This window comes from Meriones unguiculatus, chromosome 3 (genome assembly GCF_030254825.1).
Source record: "Meriones unguiculatus strain TT.TT164.6M chromosome 3, Bangor_MerUng_6.1, whole genome shotgun sequence".
NCBI classification, from domain to species: domain Eukaryota; kingdom Metazoa; phylum Chordata; class Mammalia; order Rodentia; family Muridae; genus Meriones; species Meriones unguiculatus.
This window is the reverse complement of record NC_083351.1, coordinates 144,745,623-144,773,464: the sequence shown is the minus strand read 5'-3', so window position 1 is coordinate 144,773,464 and position 27,842 is coordinate 144,745,623. Positions and strand designations below refer to the sequence as shown.

The window sequence follows — 27,842 nt, the reverse complement described above, 5'->3', positions numbered from 1 at the left end:
GAAAGGAAGGAGGAAAAAAAGGAGGAAGAGAGACAAAAAAAAGAGAATCAATCAGTCTGTAGCCCTGTTATGCTCCTCTGGTTGCTTTAATGGATTTCAGTGGCTACAGTAGCAACAGTTCCCTTACCGCCTTGAGTGCCCAAGGACTGTTACTTCTGCTTTGAACTGTTTGCTTCTCAAGTAACTACATGGTACATTTCACTTCATCTCTGAATTTAGGCAATTCCAGGTGGTGTGGAGTGATTAATGATCAGCCTAGGACCCCATCCTTGGGCAACATCCCTGGGAAGCACGGATTTAGCAAGGCGTAAAGGCAGAAGATGGCTGGGCACTGAGCCTGTTTCTCCACAGCCACGGTCTTTGCAGTACAGTTGTTCCAGCTGCCAGAGGCTTTTTGGTTGCCATGACAACCCTTGGGCTCTGTAGAGAACTCAAAGCCGAGCCTCTGAAGTTAGGCACCAAAAGCTGGGGCTCCACAAATGCAAATGAAACGCACTTGGGCAGGGGTAAAGCAACAAGATCATCCGTGTCAACTGTTACAACGCCTTTGACTGAGGGAGCTAGTACAATCAGTTTTGTGGGTTTTGTGTTTGTAAAATGAGGGAGTTCTTGCCTGGTATTCTTCATTACTGTCATCTTCCAGTGACTGAAGGGAAATCGGCACACTAGAACCCGGGCAGCAGGAGGGGGTGGGGACGGAAACGAGTTTAACGGGAATGTACCCAGCCTGCTCATTCATTCACTGAGTTTTACAGTCCCCATCTCCAGAGAGCTCATTTGTGGAGGGCATTGTGTCAGTCCCTACGTTTGCAAAAAGAAACAAGACACTGTCCGGAATCAAAATTAAGTAACGGCAATCAATCAAAAACAGTATTCTCGCCAGCGCGGAGAAAGTCAATTAGGCTATATCCACTGAGGGGCACTTCGCGGAGGCTCTCTCTTGAAGACAATTTAAAAAAAAAAATTCAAAATAAAAATAAATAAATAATTAAATGTTTCCTAGCTCAGGAGAGGGAAGAGGTAGGGTCGCCGATATAGAACAGAAAGGCAGCGGAGAAGCAGCGTTTCCCTTGCGAGCCGGATTGTCCAGGCCACGCCAGTGTTTCTCAGGAGCTAGGAGGAAGAAAAGGTTTATTTTTCTTCTATATTTAAAAAAAAAAAAAAAAAAAAAAAAAATACGGAGTCTTTTTTCCCCACTGGGCTTGATTTCTAGTATGGGAAACCCCGCCTTTCCGAAACACTGATTGGTCCAACTGTTTTTGAGATAATTTATGCTGGCATCCTCCCTGTCTGATTGGCTCCTCAGGTCGGTTCTGCTCGGAGCCGCGTCCTACCTGGTTCGGAGGTGTACTGCCTTTCCACACTCTCCTTGTACTCAGTGGGCTGCTGCTGAGGAGAGAGGCAAACTCTGGGCTAGGGGCCTGAGCTGTTGGAGGAGGGACCACAAAAGCGACCTAATGGGTTCTAGAAGAGCCTTCCTCTTTCCTTCTCTCTTGTGGAGTCAAACTAGAGGAGTGAGGTTGATGTTCTTGCTACTAACCCTGCATTTGGGAAACTGGTGAGTAAATTCCAGGACTTAAAACTATCTATATTCTTTTTCTTCAAAAATTATCCCGAGTAATTTGTATCTTCCCTGGACATGTGCAATGTTTGCCATCATTGTATTTTCTGATTCTGTTTATTTGGAGACAGCATGAAATTAGCCTATTTCTGAAGCATGGATGTTAGTTCACTTGTCCTTCTTCTTCTTCTTCTTCTTCTTCTTCTTCTTCTTCTTCTTCTTCTTCTTCTTCTTCTTCTTCTTCTTCTTCTTCTTCTTCGAGTTCTATGGGATTCAAAACTAATATGAGCTCCATTTCTACAAAGGGAAGTAGGAGTAAAATGTTTTTGCCACTATGTTTGGGACTGAATGATGCTTTGAACTAACTTTCTGGATGATTTTGCATTTTAAAGACAAAGTTACTTCAGAAACTTTTTGTTACTTAGCATAATATATATGCTGCCTGTGTATAATAAGACAATATTGTGGGGTTTTCTCCCTCATGCTTTTGGGGGTAACTTTCCTGGTTAAGACAATCTTTTATAAGCTTGATTTGACTATGCATCTATCAGCTGTGAAATATGTATACATATATATTACCAGAAATAATGTTTATTTTATTAGAAACAACTTTGACAGTCTTCACTGTTTGATTGCCTATCAATTAAAATGCATGATAGTATGCATGTCTTAGCTGTAATTGTGTGTGACACTACCAAGCACAAATCTCCAGTGTGACAGAAACAAGACTGGACGGTAAAACGTTTCAAAAACTTTGAAGTCATGCTAATATTGAAAGAAAATGCTCACACTTGGACTGTAGAGAAGACAGAGTGTGGAAAAAGTTGTCACATTTGGTTAAGGAACAGACACTCTAAAAGTTTTTTTTTTAAACACTACTCATGCATTGTTTCACTTATTTTAAATAAATTTGCATTCAAGTTGTGGTATTCTATGCTTTAGTGCTGTTTAGAATTCCAGTAAAGCACAATTACTATGAAGATAATTTTATATATAGGTTTTATTGCCATTACCAGTAGCTAGAACATCTGTATATCCTCAGAATGTGAGCTCTGGATAAGATCATAAGCAATATTGACCTTTCTGGATTCAAAATTTGATCTTTGGTATGTTTATGTTTCATTGGAGTAATACAGTTTTATTTGTCCTTTTGCCTTAGAATTTTAAATGTTCTCTATGTACAGACAATGTAATGAATGATTCATTCTATATACTGTGCTGTAATGGCTTATGTCCTTGAATATATCATGTTTCGTAGAAGATATTTAAGAACAGGTACTTTTATACCACTACAAAAGAAGAATAAAATTGCCCCAGCAGTTTTCTTTTTGTTTTTATAACTGCACGTTTCTATTTCAATCATGTAGGGATCCTGTCTCACAAAATGCCTATTTCTCTCTAAATAGGTATTTCGTTTGGAATAGATTTGCATTACATTCATTGTAGCTGACTCCTAAACTCTCATCAAGCTGCTCAGAGGTAAAGAGCTCTGTGTTGCAGTAAGCAGGGAACTTACTAGATACATTTTCTTACCTGCTGCAGCTCTTTAACTCAGTGGATACAGTGGTTTCACTTAAACATGTAAGAAAGCAGTTGAGCATGTCTGACTGCTTCAAATGTTCCCATTCAATGTACATCTGAGATTTGACATGAAATATGCAGTGATTTAAGGGCCTCTTCATAGGTCTGAGTAGCACGGAAAAGGAAAATTCTCTAACGTGACTACCATTTTCTTATTTTTACTACACAGTAAAAGAGAGCATAGGAGAGAGTGACAATAGTTACAAGGTTCAAATATATAAATATTTAATTTATTTTTATCATATAGATGAACGATTGCTTTGTCAGATGAACAAATACATATGGAGACAAATCTAACTATTTCTAATGTATTATGGTCTGAGTGCTTCAGTTATGAGCATTTATGGCTTTTTTTTATGAAGCAGACAAATTTGTAATGAATTTTATATTCTTTCAATATATACTTGAAGAAAACTGTCATCAATAGTTATAAACTTTGTATAATCATAAATATTACTCTTTTCCCCCATTAATTTGAGGTTTCTTTTCACAAATAAATCACAGCCTGTTCTGTCTGTGAGAAATTCAATGTTATACTAGTTTCTAAAATACACCTTCAATGTAACCTATTTGGAGATTTACTAGATTGTATTATGTTACTTTCATATTAAATCAATGGTGAGGTCTTGTTTCCTTGTTAGGTTCTATAAGAGCAAAGGGAGACAGTATATTGACTTTCCATATTGCTGAATTATGAAAACTGATCCTTCTGTTCTATCTAAAAGCTCTGGTCATGGATCCTGTTCTTCATTGTCTAGGAGAGTCTGTGGCATTGTTGCAACTTGGATGAGGTTTCATAAGTTTGATTTCACTTTTTGTAATGTTAAAATAAATGTAAGTGTAATAAAGTTTACAAAGAGTTGAAAAAGTGTCTTGAGATTTTAGCTGTTCTAAAAAGTAACCCATGGTAACCTTTGTCTGAGTAGTTACATTTTTGCAATGCTGAAGATTAAAAATTAAAAATATTTAATTTTTTTTCATGGATAAAATGGCATTGCAGCACTTTCAGTTTTCTTCATCTATATTTTCAAATTTACTTACTTTTAAAATGTATTGTTTTAGGTCATTTCAGGAATAACTTTATGGATTTGGTAGTTAATAAAATATTTTTCTTTATATATCTAGATTTTAGCCTTATTTTTCTAGTTCAGTGCCAATGGTATTCCATGATTACATATTCAAAGGACCCAGACATAAACTGATTTTGAGATGAGAAGATTATAATTGGTGAAAGTTCTGGATAGAGAGTCCTTTAAATTAGCCAACACAAAATTCTAATCCAGTTGCTTTCTATTCTGTATATTGAATCACCCGTTTGCTAAGCAATAAAGAAAATACTTCATACTGCAATTAGGTTTCATGGGTATTTTGTATTTATGTACATGAGGCTGTATTATTTACATGAGTTTATATTTGTTTACTAATATAAGAACAAAAGCACAGTCCCAAGGAGAAAGAGTCAAGGTATGGTAGAAAACGGAACTGAAAAACTAGTGAGGTTTTAGAGAAATGAAGGTCACATATGGCACGTAAATTCCTAAGTGAGGCAGAATGAGTGGGAATAACTTGGGAAAGATGTCAGGTGACTATTCCTACATGGGAGGTGGCAAGTGACAATCCTGGTTTTCATCATCAAATTTCAATATTACTTTCAGGTCTCACTTCTTCCTGAGTGACTTCAGGCAAACCTTTGTGGCACAGAGAACTCATTTTCCAAAATTATTTAGAGAACATAAAACATATTTGGGGAAAAAAAAAACAAGCACATGATACTTTGAGAAGGACATAATGACAGATTTTCTGTAGACTCATCACCATTCTCATGTTATTTATCCTTTTAAAGTGGTTTTAAGTACAGTAAAATTAAATATTGAATCAGATATTATTAAGCATCACTTAGATTTTGACAAGATCACCCATTCATGTATTCAAACATATTTATTGAGTACCAATTGGTTATAAATGCAGTGGATAATGGGTGGTTTACTCAATCAAATAAGGTAAACACAATCTTTACACAAATGGAAATTGTCTCTCTGCTAAGTTCTATTCATGGTTTATTAAAGAAAATTCCTAGCCAAAATAAAGAAACAGAATTCAAGAGTCCAAAGACAGTTTGTTGATAGTTCTTCACCTAAAAATGAGATCTTGTGAAATTTCCTGTGCTGAGATGTTAAATAGCATTAGCTTATTTAAATTTTGTTTAGGCAACTATATTGCTGAGATTTTATGTATCATATTTAAAAAAAACACTGTCTAGCACTATGGTTCTCCACTTGTGGGTTGTAACTCTTTTAGGCTTGCATATCAGATATGTTGCATATCATATATTTACATTATGATTCATAAGAGCAGCAAAATTATAATCACAAAGTAGCTATGAAATTGTGTTGTTGGGGATTACCATAACATGAGGAACTCTATTAAAGCATTGTAGCATTAGGAATGTTGAGAACTACTGGTCTAGTAGAAGGTATCCTGATTCTTCAGTCCTCCTCTTCTTCAGGTTTCCCTTATTCATAAATATACATTGCATTGTGTATGTATCAGTTGAGGATGGGTATTTCATGGTATTTGCATTTAGACCAGTTATGAATCTCTGCAATCATCTCTATTTGCTGGAAAAGAAGTTTCTATTATGAGAGGTTAGAACTACACTAATTTGTGAGCATAAGAATAGGTATTGAACTTAATGATCATATTGGTTTAGGCAAGAGATGGTAAAAGCATCTCCTCTAGATGTCTCTATTCATGGGGAGTCTCTAGATATCCTCTAGATGTCTCTATTCATGGGGAGTTGGCTAGGTTAAAGAATCAGCCATTAATTTATTCCTATTGATCAGGCCTTACATATAATTAGATAGCTGTTGGTTACATAACAATTAAATATTTTTTTAGTGATAGCAGAGTTTGTATCTCTTTAGGTTGATAATTGTTGTGGTTCCTTGGCTTTTATGATGGTTAGGACTATCGGTTGATTTTCTCTCTTGGAAGGTTACTCAGCATTTTCTGATAGTGCAGGAATAGTACTCCAAGAGAAGGATTTCAGATCACTTCCAGCATCTTTGCTCCAGGCCCTGTGTCTGAAGTGTGTGGTATCTTCTGCAATAGGGTTTTATCTTTGAATTCTGGGATGTAGCCGGGGGCAATGATAATAACATGTATTGAAGACTGTTTTTGTACTCTATTGGACTCACCAAAACCAACAACTCAACAAGTGGTTTCTCATGCCTATACTGCTCTTTCGTTAAATAGTCTTTGGCTACTAGAGTGAGCATCATGAATCCATAATGAACATTCCATTGATATATATTTCTTTTAAGTCAGAAAAAGTAAAAATTTATTTTCGCTAAGAAAGATCTCCCTGTTAACATAACGAATCCTATTGCTCAACCACCATTAATAAGAGCAACACTAAATGGGTTCAATAGGATATGCATATTTATAGTAGGGTTTGTGACATTTGGAGTAATGAAGAGCCTAGCCAAGCCATACACATAAATAAAAATAAAATACGAAAGGAGACTAAACACTGCATACTGCTATTTGCCTCATTTTACAAAATGGAAATACAAAAGCACAGATACCTGTAAAATACATTAAGGGTTATTTTACTCTTAAATACTAAATTCAAGGGAGAAATTCACATGTTCTTTGATCAGAACCTACATTCTTAATACCAAACATTTTGTATAGTAAATGTATAGTAAGCCAAATCAGTGAGCATTATTCTTGATAGATGTGGGCTAGGCGGAAAATAAGAAAGAAGGGAAATACTATGTAAATAGAAGAAGGGAGAATGAGTCAGAAGGAAAGAAAAAAAAAAAGAAAAGAAAACCCTGGCAGCATAATTGTGGGTTCATCGATGCAAACAAAATGAGCTCACAGTTTAGGTACAAATTGTTGTAAGGAATGGCTACCTATTTTTCAGGGTTCTATAGAAAATCATGGTGGAGTTTATTATGTATAGATGTACCACACACTACAGATGAATGAGGAAAGTCACGGGAAGCCACAGTTTCTCTACAAAAAGATAATAGATGCCTTATCACCAGACCTATTCAAGCAGAAGCTTGTTAGAGTGTTCTTCTACTCGGTAGGAGGCTGATGAGATTTATGGTTTTTATCTATTTTTAAGCAGTATCTAATTTTCTCAGTACTAAAATAGTTTGGCCAATTGAATTCTAATGCTTTAACAAATAGCCTTAGCTATTAATCCATTCAATGAATATTTCTTGCCCATTATTCATCCAACAACTATTTACTCGGTGCTCACCATGTGTTAACAAGTGTCCTGAAACCTGGTGCTAAAGTGGTAAGCAAGAAAAACCTATGGTCTCTTTTGTTTGTAAGGTATAAAAGGACATAGGTATGGCACATATTCTAGACACATAGCAAAGAGATATGAGGTCTTTTTACTTTGAACCTGAGTTCTGTTCCTCGGTGTGTTGATTTTTTTTGTTAATAGAAATAAGTAAATACAATAAAAATCCCATAAGGCATGATCGACATGCTCAGTGAGGTACAATGCAAATGGTGGATAATATTCTGGCATCAATGCAAATTCAAGCAAAGATCATATGTTCTGAGATATGTTAAACCCAATTTGTGCCAAAGTATTAGAATGAGAGCTGAAATAGGTCATAAACTGGTGTGGTGTGTGTGTGTGTATTGGGATGTTTGGTAGTTTTGGGAAACTTTCTTACTTTCTTCATCTCATGTAGCTTTAAAGTAGAAGCAACATTTCTGTAAAGGCTCCATAATTTCCTATTAACACGAAAGTTCTGAATTATTGAAATCATTTTTACTTAGAAACAATGTAGTCTGTGATTTGACATTTCTCTTTATGTTTTGACAGCTCACTAGCAATGTTAACAGACTTCCAAGCCACAGGGATATGAAAGCACACTTACAAATTCTAGACTTTAACTCGCAGTTTCATAAGTAGATCAGAAAAATCAATGTTTAACATATGTTGGGCTTTATTAATATTAATATTTTACTACTGGTGTGATGAAGTTTCTGAAAAAGCTTTAGAAGTATTAGAATGAAAGGTTCTGGCCATTAACTCATTGTTCCGTGTACTTCTGAGGTGATCACTTAGGTTGTGCAATGTGTGAATTTCTTAACCACAGGGATGCATTTGCTTCACAACCATCCTGGATGTATGTAATTATCAGAACATTCATCTAGTATATGTAAATCAGTGTTTTCAGTAAAGAGCAAATGTTGAATACACTGGATTTGGTCTCACTGAGACAACTGCACTCTATAAGATAGTTTGCTATTTGTGCAAATGTTTTATGAATAAATGCTTATTTCCAGGATTTGCTTAGTAGCAATTTGTTTTAGCAGCCTCAGATTGTTACAATTAGCATATAAGAAAAACAATTATTGCTTGTTTCTGTTATACTCAATTGTATCCCTTCTGAAGGGAGTATTCCAAGAGGATCTTATCCTAATGAATATTGTACTTTTAAGTTAGATTCCAGAACAAACAACTTGTGTGGTTCTCTTGTTTGGATGTAAGGAAATTAGACAGGAGCCTACCACAGGGGAACTCTGAAAGACTTTACCCAGCAGTGTATCAAAGCAGATGCTGAAACTCATAACCAAACTGTGGGCAAAGTACAAGGAATCATATGAAAGAAGGAGTTAGTAAATCCTAACTAACTAAAGAGGACAGGAGCTCTGTAAAGAGAGAATCAAAACCAAAATATCTGGTCACAGGAGTCTTTCTGAGACTGATACTCCAAGGAAGATCCATTCATGGATATAACCTAGAACCTCTGCTCAGATGTAGGCCATGGCAACTCAGTATCCAAGTGGGTTTCCTAATAAGGGGAACAGGGGTTGTCTCTGTCATGAACTCAGTGGCTGGCTCTTTGACCACCTCCCCCTCCCTGAGGGAGGAGCAGCCATGCCAGGCCACAGAGGAGGACATTGCAGCCAGTCCTGATGAGAGCTGATAAGCTAGGGTCAGATGGAAGGGAGGAGGACCTCCCAGATAAGTGGACTTGGAGAGGGGAATGGGAGGAGAAAAAGGAGGAAGGACAGGATTGGGAGGGGACCAGGAGGGGACTACAGCTAGGATACAAAGTGAATAAATTGTAATACATTTTTTTTAAAAAAGATATTTTAAAGTGTTCTGTAATCAAATAAGAATCAACATAATGCCTTTACTTTGCAAAAGTCTTGCAGATTTAAAGCATTTATCTGATGCATAATGGCATCAAAGATTTAGAAAATGTAAATGACTTGAAGGATCGTGTCATATATAAATCTAATTTATGGTCCTGTCAGACTCTATGAATATAAATTGAAATGGAGACTTTGCTGTTCCTTTTAATATAATTTATACATATTGTCTACTTAAAATATACTGTGCTAAAGATTAAACTTGCATTGTTTTCCTCAAAAGAAAAAATAATACTCCCATGGAAGTAGTTAAAAAAGACATTTATAATTTTTTGGGTATTCATCATATCCATGAAGACTTTCGAAAGGCTCATGGCTCCTGAAGTCAGTTGTAGGGGCGAAAGGGGTGATCAGGCAGAGTGTTTTCAAGAGACCAAATTTTGATTCCAGGAATTCATATCGGGTCCTGGGAACTGTCAGTAATTCCAGTTTCAGGGTCTTCATAACCTTGTTCTGACTTCCACAGTTACCTGTGTTTTTGTGCATACCTCCATTCCCACATATACACAGAGATTTAAAAAAAAAAAAAAGTAATCTCTGATTTAAAGGACAGAGTTTACCTAGAAAATAAATAAAAACCAACAAGAATCAAAATGTTGGCAAGTTGCATTTTTTAGTAATACTTGTTACTATATTTTTTACTGTAACATGGATCAATAAAAATAAGAATTTCAAAATGAATATGTGAAATACTAAGAAAAATGTTTTTTATCATTTTATCTCTCTACCTCCCTTCTAAATATATGTTACTAAAACATGTTTGTTTGTTTTTAAGAAATCTACTCTGCAATAATTCTCTTTTTATTCGTGAAAAGGTTTTGTCTTATAGCTCTAATCTAATGAAATAAACTATGTTGCAAAAGTTTAGCAAGTGTCATCACCTTTTTGGAAACAGTGACCTGAGAAGAACTTACCCTTGTGGGAGGATCTAGGGGCACTAATGGAGGAAGACACTAATGGAGGAAGTCACTCACCCTGTCTTTGGGGACTTGTCTACTGGTGGATTGCTCATGCTGTAGAAAGAGTGGCACTAATGTGTATCACTAATAGGACTTAGCAGGTTATTAAAAATAAAAACAAGATGTAAAAAGAGGACATGAATCAGAGGAGTAGGTAGGGTGGCCCTATGGGAAGTTGAAATGATGCTTTACATCTGGTTATGATCAAACCACATGTGTGAGATTTTTCAAATAATAGGAACTATAAAACAGTTGAAGATAAACAACAGCTATAAAACACAGAGCTTGAAAAATGATGCTTTTATAGATCAATGTATTTATATTCCTTTTTAATGGTTTTATACTAAAGGTGAGGTCTGGTTTATGAAATTATTCTTTAAATTATATTCTCTCTGTTTTGCAAGCATGATTTTTATGTATATGTGTACACAGATAAATAATATACATTACTTTTGTTTCAATAAATTAATCAATATTTCTAAATTACTTTACACGGAGAAAGTCTCACATTCTATTGATGGTTGTAAAATGCCATTTATCCATCTTCTCACTGGTAATGGATCATTTAATATTTTGCCAGTGTGATGTTTAACAGTATTGCTACATTTTAATGTATTTTACATTACTACCATATATTTACCTGTCTTTTACAGTCTTGGAATTCTCATATGTTTATTGCACTGTATGTCTCTTTGTCATCTCTAGTATTGTCTAAAATGAATGTTATCATATCTCTCTTTCAATTTTTCTTAGTTTCCTATTGTTGTTTCTATATGCTCTTTATTTTTTCTATATGTTCTTTAGTAGTTAGCCGTTTAATGATTTTCAAACTTAACTATCTAAAATTTTCTGTTATAAATCTGATTTTTATTTCTTATAACTGAATTAATCTCAATTTCAATACAATTTGCTAGATGTTTCACTCTCATTTCTAAACAAACTAGCTATTTTTTTCCATTTACCTAATTTCCATTCTTTTAAATTTATTCTGAGGATTTAATTTACTCTCACTTTACTTATTTTTGCTTTGTTCAGTTAAGAAAAATTAAAATTTATTTTAAATATTTTAATTGTTTGATAACTTTTGCATGCATAGGACAGTGATTTAAATAAGAAATTTCCCCATGGGCTCTGGCATTTAAACACAGTCTCCTCTTGGTGTTGTTTGAGGAGCTTTATGAGGTATGTCCATGCCACAGGAAGTAAGTCACTGGGACAGGCATTGAGATTAAAAGCCTCATACTATTTCTAGTTCTGTCTCTCTACTTTCTGCTTGTGGTTGATGTTTTGAGATCTCTGTTTCTATTCCTATTTTCACGCCTGACACTGGGTGCAATGCCTTCTGCAGTGATAGATTCTTATTCTTCATGAAGTTCAAGACAGGTGAGCTTGTCCACAAATTGTTTAGGTCATATGTCTTACAAAAGCAATGGAAGGTAGCAAACACAAATACTTCTACTGAAGTGATATTATACTTGAGTTATAGAACAAATAAAATCAAGCTAGAACTCACCTAGAAGATTCAGACCTATTGGCTAGCTTTCATAGTGTTAGAAAAATCAATGCATATTGGCAGAGTATAAAAATTATCATCAGTATTACAGAGTTACAAAAGTGACTGGTATTTTGAGACATGCTTATTGCTATAATAGTGGCACGACAGTCATGGGACTAGAAACTCATCACTTTATGATTAGATTTAACACCCTCTCCACCAGGTGAAAAACATACCAGGCGCTGTTGTTGGGTGGACAAGTATATGGCTATCCAAAACAATCTGCTATTATTCTGCTATATGAACATATTTTTAAGACAAATCTTGATGAATTGTTATACTCATAAGATTAGGGCACCTTTTGCACACAGATACTCTCCACTGGGCAAAATGCAAAGAATTAAAGCCTGTTGAATGTTCTGTCATAAATGGAACTTTGCACCACAGCCTCTCCTAAATGCCCAAGAAATATTATGAAAGAATGTGCTAGAAGATTGTATAAATGCTGGAATGGGTGGATGATACAGATATAATGGGAAATTTACACATGAGAATTTACACATTGTCTTGACAACATGTACAAGATGAATCCAGACAGAACACAGAGATGGAACAAGAGATGGGCTCCTTATTTGGAGCTGTTGGCAAACTGATAGCTGCTGGAAAAAGGCACAGTGAGCTTTCTGACAGGGTGTGGCCCTGGTGGATGGTCATACTTCCAAAAGAATATGAGCCATTCTTTATTGATTAAAGGGGGGGGGTAAAAAAAAAACAGTTATGTAGGTGGTAGTGAATCCCTGTGGAGCTGGGTGAGCATGTTGAATATGAGTGAAATGCATTGTTTAAAATTCTCCAAAGATCTAATAAAAATGAAAATAAAAATTATAAAATTATTTGATACAAGGGTTGATATAGTAAGACCTAAGAAAGTTTCTCCAAAATTTGGAACCTTCTAGTGAATTTTGTCTTGATACTAGAAGTATGAATCTTGGCAAACTCTTCAAACCTTCCAGAAACTTATTTGTATTTATTTATTAAAAAAATGGGCCATAATACAGACCTTCTTTTGGGCACATGCATATTTGTTCAGTCATGGAGGAAATAACAATTGAGATCCTGTTTTATGCCATGTAGTATTGTAGGTGATGAAATTACATAAAGAAAACAAAAGAGGCAACTTGCAACAGTCTGAGTTACCCTTGAGAATGCATGTTCAGAAACTATTAGAGAGCATTTTTTTTTAAGATTGTCTTGAAGAAATTAATTTCTTTCACTTTAAACAACTTCTAAGATCCTTAGAGAGAAGATTGTCTACCTTCAGATACTACTGATGAATGTACAGCTGCACACCACTAAGTAAATATAGACTGAACAAGGCTGGCCTGCAGCTGCAAAGCCTGAATATAAAACTATCCCTCAGAGATTTATTGACATAATTAGCATTATCTTAATATGCCATATTGAAAGCATAGGACCTAAAAATTGGATTTACTCTGACTATATAATTTGAATAAGAACATCAACAAAAATAGTTGAGCACCTAATATTTATTGAGCATAAAATATTGAGTATCCTCAGAGGTTAATTCAGATAAGCAAAGTAGAAACAAGCTTGTTAAAAATCAGACTAAGAAATGTATATGAAAAATTTATTTTTTCTTTTTTTCTATCTTAAAGTTTCCCAGGTAATAGAAGACACTGTGTAATATTTGTTCCACATTTAGTAATGTCTTTCATGGAAAATCTTGTTTAAATATTTCCAAGTCACAATGGAATAAGGAGCAATTCTAAGACTAATTTAGTAAATACATTTTCAATGAATGGGCAGAATATGCTAGAAAATCCATCGTCTTTTGTTTGCCTAATGTTTCCAGAATCATAATCAGCCTATCTAGTTCTTATCCTACAACAATACGGCATTCAAACATACCAAACAACCTAAGCATATGCACATGATTTATGTGGAAGAGGAGATGAAAAACTATAAAAGCCAGAGCCGGTGACCCCAGGAAAATTCATCTTTTAGACACAAGGCTGATGTACACTCAAATTCATAAAGACTGAATTCACAAGGCTTGTACAAATTCAACCTAACTAGACAAAAATCACAACAAACAGAAGAGAAAGTAGGTACAAAGCCTCACCCTAACCAAGAAGCTTTTCCAATTGATTTGGAGGGAAAACTAAGTTTCCTTGAATTTGTTACATTGGATATATCAATGCAATCCAGCAATAGGAGACCAAAACAAACTAGACTTCATGGTGTGTGTGTGTGTGTGTGTGTGTGTGTGTGTGTGTGTGTGTTTATATTTGGTACTTCTTGTCCTTTTAGTTTTTGTTGTGTTCATGAGTAAGCAAGAATGAAGTTGAGTGGGCTTGGGAGAAGGGAGAATTTGGGAGGACTTGGGGGTAGGGTCAAAAGTAAGATCCAAATATATTGTATGTAATCAATGAAAGAAAATATTAACCATTTTGCAAGTGACTACAGATGCTGTAGAACCTTGAGAAAAAAAATAATTCTGGTCAATGCCTTGTTTAAATTTGATCTATTACAGGATGTTTAATTATAACAACAATATACAAGTACATTTATATGAACTTTCCTAAGACTGAAGGTGCATATATCTTAGAGAAATGTTATGGTATTGCTCAAATCTATATTACTATTTACATGAACTGTCATGATATTAACACACTGACATTGTTTGAGTGACCCAGAACCAATTCCAGGACTAGATAGCTTGGAGACCTAGCATAAAATCAAGTATTATTTTTTTTAAAGAAAAATGTAATAAAAAGACTCCTAATGACATTCTATTATACTTTCTTGATGGCTTTGCTCAGCCATCATTAGAGCAGCTTCCTCTTGCAGAAGATGGGAACAAATAGATTCACAGGCAGACATTACTCAACACAGTAAAAAACTTTGGAACATTCTGCCCTTAAACCGATGCCTCCATCAAATCCTTCTTCTCATGGCTCAGAGAAATTTGCAGAAGAGGAAGTAGAAAGAGTATAAGAGTCAAGGAGATAGAGAATATTTACAAAAATAAAAAAGAGCCTATAAATCAACATGACCAAAAATACATACGAACTCATGAGACTGAGTCAACATTCACAGAGCCTTTAAGAGACTGCACCAAGTCTTCTCTGTATATATTATGTCTTCTAGTTTAGTGTTTTTAGGTGATTTCTGGGTGTAAATATGAGTGGAAATTTGATTTTTTTATGCCTTCTGTTGGGATATTTTCCCTCTGTTTGTTTTGTCCAATTCCCATGTCTTTTTATTGGAGTTAAATTAATGTGTTATCTTTTCAAATTATTATTGTGTTCAGTTTGTTCACTTTGTATTCTAGTTGTAGCTCCTCCCTCATCTCCTCTCAGTCCCACCCTCTCTCCGTTTCCCTACAGGAGAAGTCCTCCTCCCCTACTGTCTGACCCTAGCCTATCAGGACTGCCTGGATCCTCTTCCTCTCTGGGCTGACTAGGTTGCCCCACCAGGGAGAAGTGATCAAGGGGCAGGTGACTGAGTTCATGTCAGTTCATAGAATCCTTTAGAGGACTTCTGTGGTAGCCCCCTGAAACTGAAAAACTTCTGTAATGTAAACAGTACAGCAACAAAAACAAAAACAGCCTACAGACTGGGAAAAGATCTTCATCAACCAATCTGACAGAGGGCTAATGTGCAGAATATATAAAGAGATCAAGAAATTAAACACCAAAAAATCAAATGATCCAATTAAAATGGGGTGCAGAGCTAAACAGAGAATTCTCAATGGAAGAATATCAAATAGCAGAGAAACACTTAAAGAAATGCTCGTGTCAGAGACAGCCTCTGGACCCACTTGGAAACCGAACAGGGGCTTTAGTTCTTTCTATGCATGGTCCTTGATTGGAGTATCCGTCTCTGCAGGCCCCCCTAGGCCCAGGCTTTTTGTTTTGTTTTGGTTTGTTTTGGCTGTGCTGTTCTCATTGTGCAGCTCTTGTCCCTTCCAGGTCTTTCCTATCTCTCTCTTCTTACATAGGATTCCTGCACTTTGCCCAAAGTTTGACTATGAGTCTCAATATCTCCTTCCATATCCTGATAGGTAGAATCTTTCAGAGTCCCCGTGTTGATGGCTCCTGCCCTGTTCCTTGTCTTCTCCTACTTCCGATGTCTATACTGTTTGCTCTTCTGAGTGAGTTTTCAGCCTCTTCCCTCGGGTCCTTTTTGTTGTTTAGCTTCTTTAGGACTATAGATTTTAGTATGTTTATCCTATATTATATGGCTAATATTCATTTATAAGTGAGTAGATATCATATGTGTTTTTATGCTTCTGGGTAACCTTACTCAGGCTAATCTTTTCTAGTTCCCACCATTTGCCTGCAATTTTCATGATTTCCTTGTTTTTATTTGCTGAGTAGTATTCCATTGTGTATATGTATCGCAATTTCAGTTGAGGGACATAGGGGGAGAAGACAGAGGGTGGCTGGGACTGGAAGGAGATGGAGGGGACTACAGTGAACAAATTGCAACAAGCAACATTAAAAAAAAGAAATACCTCTACTCTTGCCTGATGCATCCAAAACAAAAAGGGGGAACTGTAGAGAGCTGCAGAATGCTGCGCCTTAAAGATGGAGCTGGTTTCCGCCTTCCACCTTCCCGATGGTGAGTGCTCTCTGTCACGAACAACTCCACGTTTGGCTAAGGCCGAGGATCTGGCTTGCTTCCATGTATGTGGACCTATCTGCATTGCCCACGAGGCACGCTGGGTTGACTACCCAGAGGCTATTTAAGCTGTGGGCTGGCTTTCCCCAGGGTCAGAAGATTGTTCAAGGTTCCTGAGTAAACTGCATCATTGAGAAGAACAACAACAACAAAAAAAATAAATCAGAAAGAAGGAGAGGAGGACCTCCCCTATCAGTGGACTTGGGGAGAGGCATACATGCAGAAAGGGGGAGAGTGTGGGACTGGGAAGGGAGGAGGGAGGTGCTTATGGGGGGATACAAAAGGAATAAAGTGTAATTAATAAAAGTTAAATAAAAAATTAAAAAAAAAGAAATACTCAATGTTCTTAGTCAACAGAGAAATGCAAATCAAAAGGACTCTGAGATTTTACCTCACACTCATCAGAATGGCTAAGATCAAAAACTCAAGTGACAATACATGCTGGAGAGGATGTGGTGAAAGTGGAACCCTCCTCCATTGCTGTTGGGAATATAAACTTGTATAACCACTTTGGAAATCAATCTGGTGCTTTTTCAGAAAAAAAGGAAATAATGTGTTATCTTTTATATTATTATATTAATTATGAGTTATTATCCATGAAAATCATGTTTGTTTCCTAGCGAGAGAGAGTAACGTGTGGATATATATGGGAAGGGAGGTGTAGAGGACCTCAGAAATTAGAGACATGGAATCTCCTGTAATCAGGATCTATTATGTGAGACAAATAAAAGCTATTTTCAATAAAAGTGAAAAAAAATAATTAACAAAACTCTGAAAGTTAAAAACAAAACAAACAAGCAAAAAACAATTAATGGTTTTCACTTTTAAAAAATCTTGTGAGAAAATTGTTGTCTTTAAAAAATAGTTTTGTTCTTGAATATAATAATTACTATGCTTTTCCCAGCTACTCTCCACACCACTTATGTATGTAGTTAGCCCAGTTAGGCAGCTAAGCCTCTTCATACAGCACCTCTTCTGCTTCAGTCAATGCAGCTGTGTGTGCTATGGCTGTTAAACTTTGCTGTTCCTTCAGCCTCACTGTATTGACTTTCACTGCATGTAATTTTGTTTCATGCAAGACACTTTCAGAAAAAAAAAATCTGTATCTGCTGCCAGGACATCTGTCTGAGTCTTTATGAAGAGTTTACCCTTGAAAGAAAGGACCATCTTATAGATCCCCAGATATGTACAGTGCCTTGGCTCCCTGTGTGTTTCAAGTTTGAGACACCTCCTTGCTCATCAACAATGGTGCTTAAGTAACCATGTCCCATTTAGCTACTTCTGTTTGGTTTCTGAGAAACGCAGAGTACCATATCCCTCTACCCTTTCAAAATACAACATTTATTCAGCTTCTAAAAACTTGCAAATATATGAACCATAAAACATAAGAACACGCTGGATCAAAAACTTTTCATTTCTTTAAGCTCCAGAGTTTCAATAAAATTTAATACATACTCTAAACTTTCTATATTCTATGAGTTTACATCTTGGGTTATTGTATCCCCTGCCCTTGTTTGCTCATCATTCCAAAAGATGCCAAGCCCATAATAATCACCCAATAGTTATTATAAATTAAATATCATCATTTTAAGTAGCATTAAAATTGAAACTAGACTACAATTTGCAAATCAGTTGTGTAACAATTTTTTTCAAATAAATAGGTGCTATATATTCAGTATTATTCTACTTTAGTCATGTATTATTATCAGTAACCTATTTTTCTAGCCTTCATGGGAATTACATAGTGCTTCATATGTTTTTATATCTATAAAATGAATTATTTGATTCTATATATCAATCTATGATATACATGTATATATCATTTGGTGATAAATATGCATACAATAAAATACAATAGCTATAACATTATTTAGTCTGATAAGATCTGGCATTAAAGAAAGAGTAAAGTTCATAATATTATCTACCTGCTAAATGCTTATACATAGTTGACAACTGTTCATACATAGTTGACAACTGCATCAACTGTTCATACATAGTTGACAACTGCATCATCTGTATTTTTTAATAATTTTTATTTTTTTATATTAATCACAGGTTATTTGCTTTGTATTCCCTCCCTCTTCTCTCCCAATTCCATCCTCCCTCCCTCATCTCCTCCCTGCCCCTTTCCAAGTCCACTGATAGGAGATGTTCTCTTCCCCTTCCATCTGACCCTAGCTTATCAGGTATCTTCAAGACTGGCTGCAATGTCCTCCTCTGTGGCCTAGCAAGGAAGCTCCTTCCTTGGGGGTGGGAGGGAAGGTCAAAGAGCCAGCCATTAAGTTCATGTCAGAAATAGTCCCTGATCCCTTTACTAGGGTACCCACTTGGATACTGAGCTTCCATGGACTACATCCAAGCAGGGGTTCTATTTTATATCCATACACTGTCTTTGGTTGGAGAAACAGTCTCATAAAAGACCCCTGTGCTCTGATATATTTGGTCATTGTGGAGCTCCTGTCCTCTCCAGGTCATACTAACTCCCCCTTCTTTCATATGATTCCCTGTGCTCTGCTGAAGGTTTGGTTATGAGACTCAGCATCTGCTTTGATACAAGGCTAGGTAGATTCTTTTCAGAGGCCCTCTGTGGTAGACTCCTGTCCTGTTACTTGTTTTCTCCTACTTCCAAAGTCCATCCCATTTGTCTTTCTGAATGAGGATTGATCATCTTACCCCGGATCCTCTTTCTTGTTTATCTTCTTTAGGTGTACAGATTTTAGTATGTTTATCCTATCTTATAGGTCTAGTACCCACTTATAAGTGAGTATATATCTTGTGTGTCTTTCTGCTCCTGGGATACCTCACTCAAGATGATGTTTTCCAGATACTACCATTTGCCTGCAAATTTCATCTGTGTTTTTTTTTTTTTAATTTTTTATTTAACTTTTATTAATTACACTTTATTCCTTTTGTATCCCCCCATAAGCCCCTCCCTCCGCCCCTCCCGGTCCCACCCTCTCCCCGTTTCTGCATGCATGCCTTTCCCCAAGTCCACTGATAGGGGAGGTTCTCCTCTCCTTTCTGATCTTTTTTTTTTTTTTTTTTTTTGTTCTTCTCAATGCAGTTTATTCAGGAACCTTGAACAATCTTCTGACCCTGGGGAAAGCCAGCCCACAGCTTAAATAGCCTCTGGGTAGCCAACCCCAGCGTGACATGTGGGCAATGCAGATAGGTCCACATACAGGGAAGCAAGCCAGATCCTTGGCCTTAGCCAAATGTGGAGTTGTTCGTGACAGAGAGCACTCACCATCGGGAAGGTGGAAGGCAGAAACCAGCTCCATCTTTAAGGCGCCATTACAGTTCCCCCTTTTTGTTTTAGATGCATCAGGCAAGAGTAGAGGTCTGATCTCTGATATTAGAAATAAATTGGGACTTTGTACCAATGTTCATTTAGGTGTCATCCACCCAAAGAGCATCAGACCCATCTGATACCTTTTTCTCAGAGGCGGGACCTGGAGCATCAACCTGCATGCAATCAAACATGCTCTTCTCTGGGTCGAAAGCGGCTGACCCTGAGTGCAGTGCTTATCCTCGCATCCTGAGCGTAACATTTTAGCTTTTTATGGTAGCCAACCATGCTTGGGGAGACTGTCCTGCTTCAATGGCTGTAAAGGCCTGAATGATCATGGCTGCATTAAGCTGTTGTGAGACTCTAATCTTGCATATACACCATAATTCCTAAAAGATGTCTTTCTAGCACAGTCTCATACTCCTATCTTATTATATTATAATATATTATAATATTATGTGTTTGTTGGGCTTATAGACTGATACAGGTCTGCCTGTCTTTATTTGAATTCAACCCTCAAACTTCTATAACAAAATTTTTACCCACGGGGAGGGGGGGGCGGAGCCAAGATGGCGACTAGCAAACACAGTTTCTGAGCGGTGGGATACCTGATCTTCTGAGTTGGAGAATGGAAGGACCCCCAACCCAGGAAAACCACAGCGAGGCTTTCTGAACACCAGAGAACATCGCAGGAGGTGAAAACTTTGGCCTCCGGTCACCCAGAGACTTGCTTGGGGAAGGAGAGAAACGATCCTTTGTTCTTGCGGCACTCCCTTCCCCCAGACCTCCTTCCTCCTCCACACAGGGGCACAGCGGACTCATCTTTCTCAGCACAGACCTAACTGCCTGGGGTATACAGCCGCTGAGACGGAGCCCCAAGCACTTTAGCGGCAGACTAAAGCCAGCAGTACTTGCCCCGGAGTACCAGATTCGCGCAGTGGCTGCACCAGCCTCCCAGGGCGCAAATCTGCTAGACAACATACTAGCTCCGCAGGATTGCCATCACTGACAGTACGGCCCGCCCAATCCCAGAGTGACAGAGAATACGCTATATACTCACCAAAACCAGGCAGAACCGTCATACAACCTGGAAACACCAGGCGCTGGGCCTCCCAAGCTTGGAGCAAAGAGATCCCAGGACTTCCCAGAAAGCATTGGGACTAGCAACCCAGTCTCCAGTTACAGCTGGACATGGCAGCGGAGCAGCACTGAGCTGGCGGGGCACCACAGCCCTCCAGTTTAAGACTAACCAGGGCCAAACCAGAGAACAGAGAGCCTGGTTACCCCATCCCTGCTGAAGTGACCACCCTGAAATCTCCAGCTGCAGCAAGACCTCAGAACCTGGCAGTGACAGCAGCACAGAACTGGCGGAACACATCAAAGAAGCAGGGCCAAACCAGAGAGCAGAGAGCCCTGGATACCAAGATCTCTGCCAAGAGACCTGCCTGTAAGTGAGTGCACCCTTGAGAATCTGCAGTTCCCCAGATCCTGGGTCCTTCTAAATCAGAAGCCAGGCATCGAACCCCCCTCCCACCCACATACCCACTTTGGGAAACAGAGGGGCACTAGGGACATTGAAGTTCCTGCCCTGTGGGCCTGATTGAGGAGCTAAGACAGTTAATGCCAGAAATTGCGCTGCGATCATCATTAGCGTCTGCGACATATACAGTGCAGAGCCCCTCCCACACACTCAAGGGTTCAACATTAGCTATCACTCTGTCCCTCGAGAAACTCATCCACGCACACTTACACACACAGACACACACACGCACTCGCGCACACATGCTTGCATTTGCCCCGTTTGCGCCTGCGTACTTTTCTCCCACAGGTACAGCTAGTCCTCAGCATACGCTGAGAGTGCTCAGCTTCCTGAAGAACTCTCCAGACACCAGAGAGAGACAGCACCAGTCTGATCTGCAGAATCCAAAAACAAACAGGGAAGGTTTCAGATAAACCAATGGCCAGAGGTAGGTGAAAGAACACTTCCAACATAAATCAGGACATCATGACTTCACCAGCAAACCCCAAAATCGATGGATACACCAATTCAGCAGAAGCACAGGAAAATGATTTTAAAGCCATGTTTGCCCAATTATTTGAGGCTCATAAGGAGGAAATGAACAAGTCTTTCAAAGAGATGGCCAGTCAATTGGAGGCAAAGAAAGAAGAAATAGACAATATCCTTAAAGAAACACAGGCAAACATAGCCAAACAAATAGATACACAAGTAGAGGAAAAATTAGTGGCATATAAGAAGGAAATGAAAAAAGAAATAGAGGCCATCGTAGAGAGACAGGAATCCAAATTCAAACACATGAAAGAAATGGTGCAAGGCATGAAAACAGAATTAGAATCAATAAAGAAAACACAAAATGAGAAAACCCTTGAGCTGGAGAACTTGGAGAAAAGATCAGGAACCACAAAAGTAAGCATCACCAACAGAATACAAGAGATGGAAGAGAGAATCTCTGGAGCTGAAGACACACTTGCAGAAATGGATACTTCTCTCAAAGAAAAAGTAAAATCAGAAAAGTTCCAATCACAAAATATCCAAGAAATCAAGGATGCTATGAAAAGACAAAATCTAAGAATAATAGGAATTCACGAAAAAGAAGACTCCAGACTCCAAGGTCCAGAAAATATTTTCAAGAAAATCATAGAAGAAAATTTTCCCAACTTAAAGAAAGAGATGTCCATAAATATACAAGAGGCCTACAGAACTCCAAATAGACTAGACCAGAAAAGAAACACATCACGTCACATTATAGTCAAAACACTAAATCTACAGAACAAAGAAAAGATATTAAAAGCAGCAAGGGAAAAAGGCCAAGTAACATATGAAGGTAGACCTATCAGAATCACGCCGGACTTCTCATCAGAAACTATGAAAGCCAGAAGGGCCTGGGCAAGTATCATGGAGACTCTAAGAGATCACAAATGTCAACCCAGACTACTATACCCTGCAAAGCTTTCAATCAACATAGATGGAGAAAACAAAATATTCCATGACAAAACTAAATTTACACAATATCTACACAGCAAACCATCCCTACAGAAGATACTAGAAGGAAAACTCCAATCCAATGAAAACAAATTCACCCAAGAAAACAGGGCATACAGATAATGTCCCAACAAAAATGAAAAGAAAACAAGCAGTGAAACAGGGTTAGATCATCGACTCCATTACAAAAGGAACTAACATGCATTGGTCACTATTATCTATCAATATCAATGGACTCAACTCACCAATAAAAAGACACAGGCTAACAGAATGGTTAAGGAAACAGGATCCAACATTCTGTTGCATCCAAGAAACACACCTATGCAACAAAGACAAACACTACCTCAGAGTAAAGGGCTGGAAAACTGTCTTTCAGTTTTCCAGAAAACAAGCTGGAGTAGCCATCCTAATATCTAATAAAATAGACTTTCAACCCAAGTTAATCAAAAAAGATAAGGAGGGCCACTATATTCTCATCAAAGGAAAAATCCACCAAGAGGACATCACAATCTTGAATATCTATGCCCCAAATACAAGAGCACCGACATTCGTAAATGAAACATTATTAAAGCTTAAATCATACATTGATCCTAATACCTTAATAGTGGGAGACTTCAACACTCCACTCTCACCAAGGACAGATCAACTAGACAGACACCAAATAGGGAAATAAAAGCACTCACAGAATCCCTAAATCAAATGGACCTAATAGACGTCTACAGATCATTCCACCCAAACTCAAAAGTGTACACCTTCTTTTCAGCACCGCATGGAACCTTTTCCAAAATAGACCATATAGTGGGCCACAAAGCAAGCCTCAACAGATACAAAAGGATTGAAATAATCCCTTGTATACTATCTGACCACCATGGACTAAAGCTCGACCTCAACAACAACAGAAACAACAAAAAGCCGACACGCACATGGAAACTGAACAACTTACTACTCAATGACAGCTGGGTTAAGGAAGAAATAAAGAAAGAAATTAAAGACTTCCTAGAATTCAATGAAAAGGAAGGCACAACATACCCAAATTTATGGGACACATTGAAAGCAGTGCTCAGAGGAAAATTTATAGCACTAAATGCCTGTAAGAAGAAATTCATAACATCACATACAAACAACTTAATGGCCCAACTGAAAACCCTAGAAAAAAAAAAGAAGCAAATAGACCCAAGAGGAGCAGACGGCTGGAAATAATCAAACTAAGGGCTGAAATCAATCAACTAGAAACAAATAAAACTATCCAAAGAATCAATGAAACAAAAAGCTGGTTCTTTGAGAAAATCAACAAGATAGACAAACCCTTAGCCAAACTAACTAAAAAGCAGAGAGAAACTATCCAGATCAGCAAAATCAGAAATGAAAATGGGAACATAACCACAGACATTGAGGAAATCCAAACAATTATTAGGTCATACTACAAAAGCCTACATGCCACCAAATTTGAGAATCTAAATGAAATGGATAATTTTCTTGAAAGATTCCATCTACCAAAACTAAGTCAAGATCAGGTAGAAAGACTGAATAGCCCTATATCTCCCAAGGAAATCAAAGCAGTCATTAACAGTCTCCCCTCCAAAAAAAGCCCTGGACCAGATGGCTTCAGCGCAGAATTCTACAAGACCTTCAAAGAAGTGCTAACTCCAATTCTCCTCAAGCTATTCCACAAAATAGAAACAGAAGGAACACTACCAAACTCATTCTATGAAGCCACAGTCACCTTAATAACTAAACCACACAAAGACCCAACAAAAAAAGAGAACTTTAGGCCTATCTCTCTTATGAACATTGACGCAAAAATACTTAATAAAATACTTGCAAACCGAATCCAAGAACAAATCAAAGATATCATCCACCATGACCAAGTAGGCTTCATCCCAGGCATGCAAGGGTGGTTCAACATACGGAAATCCATCAATGTAATCCACTACATAAACAAACTGAAGGAGAAAAAACACATGATCATCTCCTTAGATCCCGAAAAAGCATTTGACAAAGTCCAACACCCATTCATGTTTAAAGTCCTGGAGAGATAAGGGATACAAGGCACATACCTAAAGATAGTAAAAGCAATATACAGCAAGCCTCTAGCTAACATCAAACTCAATGGAGAGAAACTTAAATCAATCCCACTGAAATCAGGGACAAGACAAGGCTGTCCATTGTCCCCATATCTCTTCACCATAGTACTTGAAGTCCTAGCCAGAGCAATAAGACAACTAAAGGAGATCAAGTGGATACAAATCGGAAAGGAAGAGGTCAAAGTGTCACTATTTGCAGATGATATGATAGTATACATGAGTGACCCCAAAAATTCAACCAGAGAACTCCTTCAGCTGATAAACACCTTCAGCAAAGTGGCAGGATACAAAATCAACTCAAAAAAATCAGAAGCCCTCCTATATAGCAAAGACAAAAAGGCTGAGAAAGAAATTAGGGAAACAACACCCTTCACAATAGCCACTAATAACATAAAGTACCTTGGTGTGACTCTAACCAAGCAAGTGAAAGACCTGTTTGAGAAAAACTTCAAGTCTCTGAAGAAAGAAATCGAAGAAGATATCAGAAGATGGAAAGATCTCCCGTGCTCATGGATTGGTAGGATTAACATTGTGAAAATGGCCATCCTGCCAAAAGCAATCTACAGATTCAATGCAATTCCCATCAAAATAACAACTCAATTCTTTACAGACCTTGAAAAAAAGATTCTCAGCTTCATATGGAGAAACAAAAAACCCAGAATCTCCAAAACGATCCTGTACGACAACAGATCATCTGGAGGTATCTCCATTCCTGATCTCAAGCTGTACTACAGGGCAACAGTAATAAAAACTGCATGGTATTGGCATAGAAACAGAAAGGAGGATCAATGGAACCGCATAGAAGACCCAGAAATAAATCCACACACCTATGAATACTCGATATTCGACAAAGAAGTCAATTCCATTCAATGGAAAAAAGACAGCATCTTCAACAAATGGTGCTGGACCAACTGGATGTCTACATGCAGAAAAATGAAAATAGATCCATATTTATCACCCTGCACAAAAGTCAAAGTGGATCAAGGACCTCAACATAAAACCAGATACCCTAAATCAATTGGAAAAAAAAGTGGGGAACAGCCTAGAACTCATTGGCACAGGAGACAACTTCCTGAACAGAACACCAACAGCACAGGCTCTAAGAGCAACAATCAATAAATGGGACCTCATGAAACTGAAAAGTTTCTGTAAAGCAAAGGATACCGTCATCAAAACAAAACGACTGCCTACAGATTGGGAAAGAATCTTCACTAACCCTTTATCTGACAGAGGACTAATATCCAGTATATACAAAGAACTAAAGAAGCTGAAAAGCAGCAATCCAAGTAATCCAATTAAAAAATGGGGAACAGAGCTAAACAGAGAATTCTCGACAGAGGAATATCGAATGGCAGAAAAACACTTAAAGAAATGCTCATCCTCATTAACCATCAGGGAAATGCAAATCAAAACGACCCTGAGATATCACCTTACACCCATCAGAATGGCCAAGATGAAAAACTCAAGCGATAACACATGCTGGAGAGGTTGTGGAGAAAGGGGAACCCTCCTCCACTGCTGGTGGGAATGTAAACCACTCTGGAAAGCTATCTGGCGCTTTCTAAGACAATTAGGAATAGTGCTTCCTCCAGACCCAACTGCTAGGTATATACCCAAAGTTTGTTCAAGTATACAAAAAGGACACTTGCTCAACCATGTTTATAGCAGCTCTATTTGTAATAGCCAGAACCTGGAAACAACCCAGATGTCCATCAACGGTGGAATGGGTACAGAAATTGTGGTATTTTTATACAATGGAATACTATTCAGCAATCAAAAAGGAGGAAATCATGAAATTTGCAGGCAAATGGTGGGATCTAGAAAAGATCATTCTGAGTGAAATATCCCAGAAGGAGAAAGACACACATGGGATATACTCACTTATATAGACCTATAAGATATGATAAACATAATGAAATCTATACACCTAAAAAAGATAATCAATTGAGCGGACATGGGGTAAGATGATCAATCCTCATTTAGAAAGACAGATGGGATGTGCATTGAACGTATGACAGGAGTCTACTGAGCGCATCTGAAAGACTCTAACTAGCAGTGTTTTCAAAGCAAAGACTCATGAGCAAACCTTTGGCAGAGTACAGGGAATCATAAGAAAGAAGGGGAGTTAGTCTGATGGGGAAAGGATAGGAGCTCCACAAGGACCAAATATATCTGGGCACAGGGTCTTTTCTGAGACTGACATTCAACCAAGGACCATGTATGGATATAACCTAGCACCTCCACTCAGATGTAGCCTGTGGTAGCTCAGTAACCAATTGGTTTCCCAAAGTGAGGGGAACAGGGACTATTTCTAACAGGAACTCAATGACTGGCTCTTTGGTCTCCCCACCCCCGAAGGGAGGAGCAGTCCTGTTAGGCCACAGAGGAGGGCTTTGCAGCCAGTCCTGAAGATACCTGATAAAACAGGATCAGATGAATGGGGAGGAGGTCCCCCCTATCAGTGGACTTGGAAAGGGGCAAGGTGGAGATGAGGGAGGGAGGGAGGGCCTGGGAGGGAATGAGGGATCGGGACACGGCTGGGATACAGAGTTAATAAAATGTAACTGATAAAAAAAAATAAAAAATACAAAAAAAAAACAAACAAAAAAAATTTTTTTACCCACTTAATCTTTCCCACTCTGTGAGCTGAAAATCTAATGCAGGCAGAACCTTTGGTGAAATTATTTGTGTCTTGTATTTAATTATCCTTTAAATTAATTGAAGAAATCTCAACCTAAATTTATTTACCAAAAGTTTTATCAAATTAATTAAATATATATAACATATTGTTTGATACTCACCTTTTCTTGAAAGAGTATTTAATCACTATGCCTTTCTCAGCTCAGTGAACCAACACTAATGACTATACCAAATAACCCAGATAAATTTCTTTATTAATATTAACATTACAAGATTTAAAAGTTCAGATAATTTGAAAATATCATCCGGAGTGAGGTAACCCTGAAA

General features: G+C 37.6%; 1 protein-coding gene across 1 annotated transcript in view; it reads left to right on the top strand.

Annotated features, from left to right (window-relative positions):
* The first annotated feature begins 1,272 nt into the window (after positions 1-1,272).
* Positions 1,273-27,842, top strand: part of Gabrg1 (gamma-aminobutyric acid type A receptor subunit gamma1) — a 99,479-nt gene continuing 72,909 nt past the window's right edge. Inside the window, exon 1 of the mRNA XM_060380718.1 lies at positions 1,273-1,558. Within this exon, the coding sequence (XP_060236701.1) occupies positions 1,458-1,558 (101 nt within the window). The 5' untranslated portion in view covers positions 1,273-1,457. The remainder of the gene's footprint in view (positions 1,559-27,842) is intronic.